General features: G+C 39.7%; 1 protein-coding gene across 1 annotated transcript in view; it reads left to right on the top strand.

Moving 5' to 3' along the window:
- The window catches only part of hpse2 (heparanase 2), a 59,338-nt gene that overhangs the window by 943 nt on the left and 47,611 nt on the right, over positions 1-10,784 (top strand). The window contains exons 2-4 of the mRNA XM_051426681.1: positions 3,370-3,693; positions 5,800-5,954; positions 6,882-7,043. Of these exons, the coding sequence (XP_051282641.1) occupies positions 3,370-3,693; positions 5,800-5,954; positions 6,882-7,043 (641 nt within the window). The remainder of the gene's footprint in view (positions 1-3,369; positions 3,694-5,799; positions 5,955-6,881; positions 7,044-10,784) is intronic.

Genomic DNA, 10,784 nt, shown 5'->3' with positions numbered 1-10,784 from the left:
TACTATAATTGTTATTATTATTATTTATGTTGCTGTTATGATTATTACCGCACATTGTTCAGCTGCTCTTGAATATACAGGGAAGCTTTAGTGCAGCACAGTTCGATGACCACAAATCTGCCGGATTTACGAGGTAGGAAACTGAAGGTGAGAACAGAGTCCTGCCAAGTCTTAAACACTCTCTCTGCTCTGCGTCAGTCACACATCCACCATAACATTTGGAGGAAAAAAGACTTTGAACAAAAAACAGAACAACCTGGGTCCCGAGCACCACCAGTGAAATGAGGATTGGCCTTCTTTAATTTTTATCCGATCCATCCGATTTTTAACACATCAGTTAACTTTAATTCGGACAATATCCTGAATGTTCTCGTGAATTTGTTTGCCGGTTGAAAGTCTGAAAATCTAACTTAAAAACGTTGCCAGAGAATTTATTCTTTAAAAATAAAATCCGCACCTTCCCTCTTACATTATTCCTGTCGATATACAAAGTTTTTCGATGGTAATATTACTAACTGAAACACGCAGGAGGCGGTCAAATAAAACTTAAATAGTTAATTTCCCAACGAAAATCACTCGCGAAGCTCTACAGAAACTTTCTTATTTCCCTTTAGGGAGTTTTTAAAAACTCCTATATGACAATTAATCATGTATTATAATCTCTTACTGATAGTGGATCGATATATGTGAGATAATGGATGTCCCTATACACGACTCCACAATTATATTATTAGTAAAGTGTCCGAATTCTATAATATATTTACAAAAAAATATGCGTATCTATCTTTAACAATAATCTCATGCTGAACAAAACGTTTTTAAGTTCACACACAATGAAGCAGCTGAGCCCAATAGTTCCCATAGATTGAGGAATTTTCTTGTATATTACTGCTCAAAGTCCAACTTAACCTATACATTTATAGATACATACACATACATAATTATGCTTGTTTGAGGAACTGGTTTATTTAGACCATCGGTGTTAGGAACTGATTATGTCCTGTTTCATATGAATAAGAAGATTTTCGTTCAGTTGAAGGATTTTATTCAAACTCGGCTGTTAGCAGTCATTGCCTGAACATGAAGTTATACCTTTAAAGCCACGATTTTTTAAAAAATATTTAATGCAATTCATTCATATTTTCTGCTGGGCAGCAGTGAGTCGTGGTGCTGCTTTGATTTAGTTTTAATCTGAGTCTCAGGTCTGTCAAAAAAACAATTAACCACTTTCATTTCAAGAGCTCCTCCAGTGCAGTCGATCACTAGAAGAGGTCATAAAGCCGGTGCCACTTCACAGCAAAACAGTGTAAAGAATGTTATACAATAGTGAATAGAAATACACTAACACACTTACACACCACAATCGCACAGACACATATGTAATTTCCTTTTGAAATATTATACAATCATATTGATGTTTCGTTAGGGTAAAGTTTCTTTTTACTTTTCTTAGAAAAACATCCCCAAAACTGTGGGTGAGTGACATGCCAGATATCCCATAGCACAGTTTAATATTAAAAAGCTAATTCGAGAACTCGTAGCTTATGTAAATAAATAAAAGTTAAATACTTTTCTACTGAAAACAAAAAACTTGGGTTATATTGAAACCACATGTTAACTATGATTTCTAGCTGAGCCAAAATGACAACATGAAGAAGGAGTCTCATGGTTTTCTGCTAAAAGGCTGTGTGGATCTCTGCTTAATAGGGCGTATATGAAGAAAAGATACTGCTGGATGACTGGAGTCTCGGATACGGTACAGGCCGGTTTCATCTTTGTGTTTCCGAAGAGTATCTGGCACTCGGGAGTGGCCCTAAGCTGCCTTTACACGTTTAGTTGAAGAATTACCAGGATAATTTTTACAGATGCGTCATTACAAAATACTGCCTGCTGGATGCTTTAATGCGTTTAATGGGAACTTTCGTGCGTAAAACCTGAAACGTTAACACCTTGGATAATTTTGCGGTTTAACGTATTCGTGAGTAGGTGTTGTAGGCCGGGATAAGAAGATTAAACAGGCCTTTACGCGGAACATTTTCTTCTCATGTAGTTTGCTGCTCATCTGTGAGACAGCAGTGACCTTAAACGACCACTTCTCGCTACACTGACCGCCTGATGGGACGTTGGCGCGCTGCGCCCTGGAGAATCACAATAGACTGTACTTTGTTTGTGTGTTTCTTGCTCACCACTGCCCCAAGAACATCTGGAAAGAAAAGTCACATAAAGAGTTTATAGGTGAGTTCCATGTGTAGAAACTTAAAAACCCAAATTGGTTTTGAATGTTTTTGAAAAGGGGCCAAACTGCTCATGTTGCCATCTCCAAATGTCATTGCTCTTAAAAAATGTGCAATCAATCAGTTGTTTGTCAAAACAAACTGAAGCCTCCACAGTACCCAGAAACATGAAATATTCTGCTGACAAGATTATATCTTTTCTTGTTTTGAAGCAGGTCTTCTTTTGTTCCCTCGGACTGTGTAGCCTGGAGATTGTTGCACTGTAGGTCTTACATCAATTTGATTTAAAATGTGTAGCCAGCGATGTGGGTTTGCAATGGGAATTGATGACATTTAGTCAAACAAAAAGTCAGTAATCCATCAAAATGAATGTATGGTGGGTAAATCTGAGTTGGAGTGAGTTTAACCTCAATTACATACCCGGATAGGCCTTTGCGCAGCCTTTAACTGCTCCACAAACAGATTGCGGTGTTCATTTTTTCATATGAGAGAATACATTTTACTCCCAGTCATGTTTTTCTAGAACTGAATAGGCTTAACTTTTCATAAATTACAGATTCTTATTATCACGAAATGAGTCGGTGCATCAGCCAACACAGCTTACTCATTTTATAGTTAGAAAGCATTTTCATCATCATCACAATAACCTAATAACATGTAAATATGCGCAGCTACTTGTTGCACTCTTTGGGTTTAACTTTATTGCTGGATTCAACTTTGGTTTTCGATCAAATTATATTGTTGTTGTTTTACTGTTGTGCTATTTTACACATAATATGAGAAAACTATTATAAGACAATGCGTCCCCACCTCCTCAGACTAAACTACAGTTGGTTATATGAGCTGAGAAAACTACTTTTGAGCAGTTTGTACTCATACCTCAGAGAACCTTAGAGGGGCGGTGCTGCCTCCTCTCCTCCTCCCAGCTTCTGGCTCTCACAACCGGGAAGGCTGGCTCGGGGCGTGCGCTCTTGTGAGCAGCTCCCAAAATACTCGGAGGGGCGGGGGGCAGAGGGGGTGAGACAACTAGACAGGAAGACAGATCCAGATCGATGAGACCGAGGTAAAGAACCACCATCGAACTTCGCGGCAGCAGAGTTTGTTTAGTTGATGTTTTTTTCTTCTCACCTTTAAGCCTCATTACGCGCACGGATCCCACTGCTCTCCAAACCAAGAAGATGCCCAAATCCTCACCTTGCGTATTCCCATGGTCCTCCCTGTGGCTGGCATCTTTGGCTACTTTGGTGGTGCAGTCGGTTCTCTCTTCCTCCTACTCTTCTTCTTCCTCCTCTACATATCAGAGACCTGCAGCCGGTGGGAAGCGACCGGGCTTCATGGAGAGGACGCTGATTCTCCTGGATGTCAACACCCGCAGTCCGATCAGAGTCCTCAACGACAACTTCCTTTCTTTGCAGCTGGACCCCTCGATCATCAAAGACGGCTGGCTGGACTTTCTGAGGTACCAAAGAGCTTTCTTGCTAACCAACAACACCGATCTCTATCGATGTCCACCTCCAAAATGTTTGGTGGAACTTTTATTCATTACGCACGCAGCCACGTTGTCTGAATTGTCATGGAGTGAGCCAGCACGTTTCTTACTCACTCAGGGCACTGAGTGGTCCAATGCTCCACAATACTGAATGAGTTTCATCGAGGCTTGCGAAGTCCAAATCAGATAATTTAATAAGGCGACGCTGAGAGTAAACGATTGTTGAGCTTATAGCTGTTACACTGTAATGTACACATCATATGCAGATAGTATACGGCGTGACCTTTACCCGCCTACAAGGCAAAATGTCCATTTCACTTTACTAGTAAAGAGATCTAGTTTGGAGGTTTTATTTATATTTTCTTAAAACGGCTAAATATCCAATTTCACTTGGGTCCAATGACACCAATGTTTTTTGTAATAATTTTTAAATTGCATGGTGAATTTAACTGACCGAGTTTCATTCAGTTTTGTGACTTTTCACATCAAAAGGTCACCAGAGACGCACATTGTGAAAACCATCGCCACTGGCCATGCATTATGAATCAGGATATTTTAAAATTCAAAACAATGCAAAATAACTAATCAAGGATTCCAATTTATACTAAACTTTTCAGCTCATAATACAAACAAAACTAAGGACTCAACATGTTCTTGATTAGATTTAAAAGTGTATTATTCAGTCCCACTGTAGTTGTACTATTGTCAGAGATTTGCTAAATATGATCTACAGAAAGTGATCTATATGTGAAAACATTACATCATTTTGTGCAGTAAATTTCATGAAACTGGAAACTATTTACTGACAAAATGGTTAACCTTAGGCCTGTATGTACACCATTCATCCCCTAATAATACAAGAAGGAAAATGCAAAACTGTTTTATTATTTTACTATAAATGCATGGGGACATTTTTAATTTACCATTATATACTTTACCACATACCATTCATATTCATATTCACAATTTTCCTCTTTCATAACCTCCTTCACAATTGTGTTAGTTGTTTCGTGCCCAGTCTTTTCATAATGAATATAGACTACTGTATACATTTACTTTAAACAAGCAGCCTGGAATTTGAGTAATGATTGATTAAGCTGAAATAACCTAAACAAGCTGTACTGTAATCTGCAGGTCTGTCGGGCGTCACTTTATGCATCTTCCGTCATTTTATTGTGTAGAGTTTAAGCCGACTGCATGCCACGTAGGCTGTAATGAAAAATCCAGTGATTTAGAACAAAATAAAAGACCCTCGTGTGCTTTTATTCGTTTTTCAAAACATTAAAACTGCATATACACTAGATATTAACTTTTTAAACATCACACAGAACTAAATTGCTATTTTCATGCTGCATCCAGTTTCTAGATATAATAATAGTAACATGTTATTTTAAATAGCCTATTATATTTGTTATCAATGATAATTAACTATATGTGTTCACTTGCACCCAAAAATAAGAACAGGACACTTTGTTTTTAGTAGTCTGTGACAGCTGAAAATAAAAGTAGCAGCTACAGATTATTTGGAAAAACTCCTTCATTTCATATCTTCATGAATAGTAAACTCCTTAGAATTTAAAACAGTGGGGAATAAAGTCGTTCATCCTCTAAATATTACATAGGCTCGCCTCTGTGTGTTGTTTTAACCGGTCGCTCCTCAAGTTCTACTGTACCTGCTGAAGGTTTTGTGCAGCGGATGACAGATGATGTTGAAGTAGCTGCCTGTTTCTGGGCCCAGTGCTGTCAAAGAAAAAAACAGGGCAGAAGTTAAGCAACAGGCCTGCGGTTCTCTGAGAGCAACAGCAACGTGAAATGACTTATTTGTATCTGTCTTTTTTCCTATTTGAACTACAAGTCTGAGCTAAAGTAAACTGCACGTAATTGAGATTATAACAGCTGAGAAGTTTTGTCGCTTTTCCAAACTGGTTTCTTCCCCTTCCTAAATTTAACCGTGGTTATATTGAAGCTACAGACACATATAACATTTTAATTACGCACAGCTGTGACTCTTAATACTTAATATTAATTACGCGAGTGTCATTCTGTCTGTCTGTCTGTCTGTCTGTGTGTCCGCAGCTCCAAGCGGCTCGTGACCCTGGCGCGCGGCCTGTCGCCTGCCTTTCTGCGTTTCGGCGGAAAGCGGACCGACTTCCTGCAGTTCAACAACCAGAAGAACCTCGCCAAGTTCAGGGGACCAGGACCAGACTACTATCTGAAGAACTACGAAGACGGTGAATAGACACGACATTTCTCTTCTCTTCTTCCTCTGCGTGCCCGAAATGTGTATTGTCGACGGGCTTTTACAGGCTGCGTAGGCGTCGGTTCCTCGTCTGTCCATGTTTCCCCTCCTTGTGTGAACTGTCAGACGCACTCAATAATTTTTTGGTGCAGAGTTATTCTTTCTTCCAGAGATTACGCCGTTTATTTATTTGACACGGCGTCTATTTCCCTGTAAAATACAGTAAGCTGACAGTTATTGTGGGCACATAGCTAAAACTAACACCGGCCTTACAATGAATCCTACCTCGACGAAGGTTGCAACGTTCAGAGCTTCATAAGGGAGGTGGCTAATATTTGGTCTACCCTCACTAAATGGGGTGGACAAAATATTAGAAACTCCTCTCAGTATTACAATAGGCTACAACTTAACTGCGCCTCCAATTACAGCCTCCGAAGTCACCATGAAGTTGAATTAACACATCAAATAGTTTCAACAAAACCTGAAAATTATAACCTTAATGAAGTTCTGGTAGGGTTCTTATAGGATTGCATTAGTTTTAGTTAGATGCTCAACTAAGTGGACACTACAGATGTGTTTGTAACATGATATATAGCTTAGTAGGCTTATAACATGCGTTTGTGTTACTTTTCAATACCATATATATTTTTTTTTTTAAAAAAAAAAAGAAAGATCTGTTACAACCATTGAGATATTATGTTTTTCAAAAGAACTGTGTGTGACTTCACCTTTCAACAAGTGGTCCAGGCTTTACTTACAAATCAATTTCTAAAACAAACCGAAGAAGCAAAACAAATTTTAACTTGCTATACTTTATCATTTTGGATGAAAAGAGCAACAAAAGAATGATATTGTTCAAATCTACAATAACAATAATACTAAAGCAGCCTTCATTTCTTCCATCTATGCTGCTTTGCAGATATAGTGCGCAGTGACATTGCACTGGACAAACAGAAGGGCTGCAAACTGGCGAACCATCCTGACATAATGCTGGAGCTGCAGCGGGAGAAAGCAGCTACCACGCAGCTCGTCCTGCTGAAAGAGCAACTGTCCAACATCTACAGCAACATCACAATAACAGGTAGGAGATCACACACACAAAAATAGGTGTTTCTTTGGCGCATGCTCATTTCCTATTAACTATGTTGTCCTTGTTCCCATAGCGTAGTCTGAACTTGTAGGTCCTGTAGGTCATGCACATTCATGCATGCGCATATGTGCACACACTCACGCAAGGTTCAAAGCATGCCAATGAAAACCATCAGCTTTCAGAATGACAAATGTAATTTGTAAAGGAGGAATGTGGAGATGGATAGAAGGGTGCAGCAACAGAGGCTAGTAAACAGAGCACTGACGCTTTCACTGGTTAACTAAACCTGACCGCAGAAAGATCTCTGGAGTCCTGATTTTGGGTGGGCTGCATTTCTTATCTTATATGATTGACTAGGATGGAAATGAGGAACTGCAGGAGAAGAGAGTAAATGAGGGATTTGTCTGTTAAAATTACTGCTGTTTTTGGAATCGTCCATAAACCTGCGCTTGGCAGTGAGCTGCCTAAGTCTGTGTCAGAAAGAATCAGTTTAACGCTCTTTGTGTGGTTTCACACAGCGGAGAAGTCCAAATTAAAAGTTATTTGGTTGGTGAAAATACTTTTGAAGGTAGGACAGTAAAATAGAGATGTAAGAAAATAAAGGAAGCAATAGGAAAGTACAAAAAAGAACATTTTAATGCCTGAGCAATGTAAAATAGAACATCAATAGAACAATAATGATTTTCCAAGTGTTTACTGCTCTGTTGCTCACTCATACAGAACACATATACTTCCTATCCTCTTCAGCATCTTGAAAAGCCAGTGGGTGGGCAGTGTTTTTTGGGTGGGCAGGGTGTTTATTCCAAAACAGAGAACCACCCAGAAAGTGAGTCTTGAAAGCCAAAGAGCTCCTGGAAAGCTCTGTGGACTTGGGAATTGACCAACAACCCAACAACCCAATTAAAGAGAATACATTAATTCTGTGTTTATGTGGGTGTAAAGTCACAAGTTACAAAGCCTTTAAACAGTTAAAAGTTTAGATAAGGTACATCCAGGGAAACATGAAATATTTGGCCATGCATTTTTAAAAGACATTGATAAATGATGTAAAAGAAAGAATCCAAATCTACCTCAAGTGAACTCAGTTAAATGTGTCACCAATATGATCGGTCATCATACACACAGAACCAGCAGCCTCGCATGAGTGGGTCTGCAATGTGTTTTCCATGTTTTCAGCTCCCCTGGAACAAAGTGACCCTCTGTGTTTTGCTGTATGAGTGATAGAGGTGGATATGAACAACATGTATCAGCTGCGTATTTTCAAATAGTCTCAAGTGCATCAGTCAAAACATAGCCTTGTTGCATTTGTCAAAGTAGGCAAATTCTTAGAAGAAGAATTTGGACCTGCTCGTGTGAAGTTCACAAGTTCAGTTCAGGAGTCATGTAGTGTAGCACCCTGTCATTAATTTTGTAGTGTTGCAACTGTGCTGAAACGTGTCTTGCAGTCTTTCATTTTGTCGTCACAGTTAGGGATTTTCCATCTTCAGACTTTTGCAGTTTTCATCAGTCAAATATATTTTTGATACCTGATTATATTTTTGGGTTCAGAATAAGTTTACAAATTGTTTTGAGAAACAGCACAGTAATGTGGTTATGATGTCCAGCCTGGTAGAGCAGAGGTAGCTTCAACAGTGACAGTCACAAAAGTATAGACAATGCTATCATGTGAGTAAACTACCTTTAAGACCAGCAAAACACAGTATGGAGACTGCTGTTCAATAATTCAGTCAATAACCAAAGTCCCAGACAATATGTAGTCTTATAATAATACTACTATATGGTCTTGATATATTGTCCAGACCTGCCATACCATTATTATCTGAATGGTTGTATCTTAGTAAAAATAATTGTAAACTAATAAAACCATGTTTGAGACAACTAGCCTCTGTCTCACACATGTGGTGTAGTGCTAATGTTTCTCAAAATTGTGACCACATTTCCCATAAACCCTCCTGCTTCCTGTCACAAAAGGGATGTTGCCACTGCTCACTTTGCTCAGCTGCAGCATGGAGGCCTACAGAGGCTGCAAGCCTTCTCTGTGATAGTCAAGTAAAAATAAACATGGTAATGATTTACTGATTATAACATGTGCATAGCTCCTTTAAGCTTATTCTAGTTGTACAGACTGTTGGTTAAATGCCTGAAATTCAAATGTAAATATTAACTCTGATTTTATAGGTGGACATATGATGAAATAAAAGTGGAAAATATTGATGCAGTAAAACTTATGGTGATAATGAATCACCGCTGAATGTTAGCTTCGCAAATACCAGACCTTCTTTCATCATTTTACTGACTGATTAGGGTCCTATGGAGGATTTTGTCATTTTAAATGTGAATTCCTGATGTGATGGTTCCTATTAAGGGATAGAATTGAAGTTGAGAGACAGAGAGCGGCGCCATGCTGTTTTTGAGCAGGTGCCATAGTTGCTATCAGACTGGTTGGCGGCGAGGGGTGGAAGAAGCCAAGCAGAAGGACTTTATTTACCCAAAGTCGATTTACTGTGAAGTGTTCTCACAGAAACTCTCTTTCTTCCAAGCACACACACCGGCTGCAGGTCTGCCCCTGGGAAATGTTGTACAAAAGTCTAAAGGATATCTCCTGCTGTTTTCTTTTTTCATTTGTTGTCTATAGTGTAATTTAACGTACACAGTTTTCTTCTTTTTTTTAAAGTATATTTTTGGGATTTTATTGCCTTTATGATAGTGACAGCTGAAGATAGACAGTAAAGGGGAGCGGAGAGAGGGAATGACACACAGCAAAGGGCTGCAGGTCAGATTCGAACCCTCGGCCGCCGCAGCAAGGACTCAGCCTCGGTACATGGGTCGCCAGCTCTACCCACTGAGCTATCCGGGCGCTCCCACAATACACAGTTTTCAAGAAGAAATAACTCACTAGAATAAGCACTGATAACGCGGAAAAAGTCCTCAAAGTGTGAACTTGTTTACGCTCTGGTCTCATTATTACAGTCAGCTGAACTCATGTTGTGTAAACTAGAATCTGTGCACAGACCTCTCATCTCTGTGGTGGAGAGTAACAGTGGAGGCACTAGGGATGTGTTTAAATATGGTCTGGTAACAATCAGCCAGGGTTCTCTATGTGTGTGTATGTGTGTGTGTGTGTGTGTGTGTGTGTGTGTGTGTGTGTGTGTGTGTGTGTGTGTGTGTGTGTGACGGCAGGTGGTGTTTAAAGGACCTTTAACAGTCTTGCTCCATCCTTTTCCACTCACCACTGTCTGACCTTTGACCTAGGCTTGTTAGAGCTATCAATAATGGGGCCACTCCGAGCTAACACGCACACATGCATGCACCCACACATCCAGCGGGGGAATCAAGTTAAGAAAATACCACAAGCTCAGACAAGGTCACAGTCAGCGTCATCTCATGTCTCTCTCCAGGAGTATATGCCTCCATCAAGGATCACGTCTTCAATTCTCTCCACTCTTCCTCTGCCGCCGTCAGTTCCTTCATCTCCACCACTTAACACCTCTCCCTCATTTTCTCTCTCATGTTTACTGTTAGTTTAGCTGTGTATATTGTGACTTCATGTGAAAGTCCGATGTTTATTTGACACCTCCAAGAATGAGGCAGTCTGTCCGTTCAACTTGTAACCTCGAAGGCCTCATCCGTGTGTTTAAGGTTCAAAAGATAAACACAACTCAATTTAGGAATTCCTATACTGTGTTATTCTTGTCGTCTAAGGCCAGCCGATCAATATTTGCGAACACGGAC

The sequence above is a fragment of the Dicentrarchus labrax genome, unplaced genomic scaffold (assembly GCF_905237075.1).
Source record: "Dicentrarchus labrax unplaced genomic scaffold, dlabrax2021, whole genome shotgun sequence".
Taxonomy (NCBI): domain Eukaryota; kingdom Metazoa; phylum Chordata; class Actinopteri; family Moronidae; genus Dicentrarchus; species Dicentrarchus labrax.
This window is presented reverse-complemented; position numbering and strand designations above follow the sequence as displayed.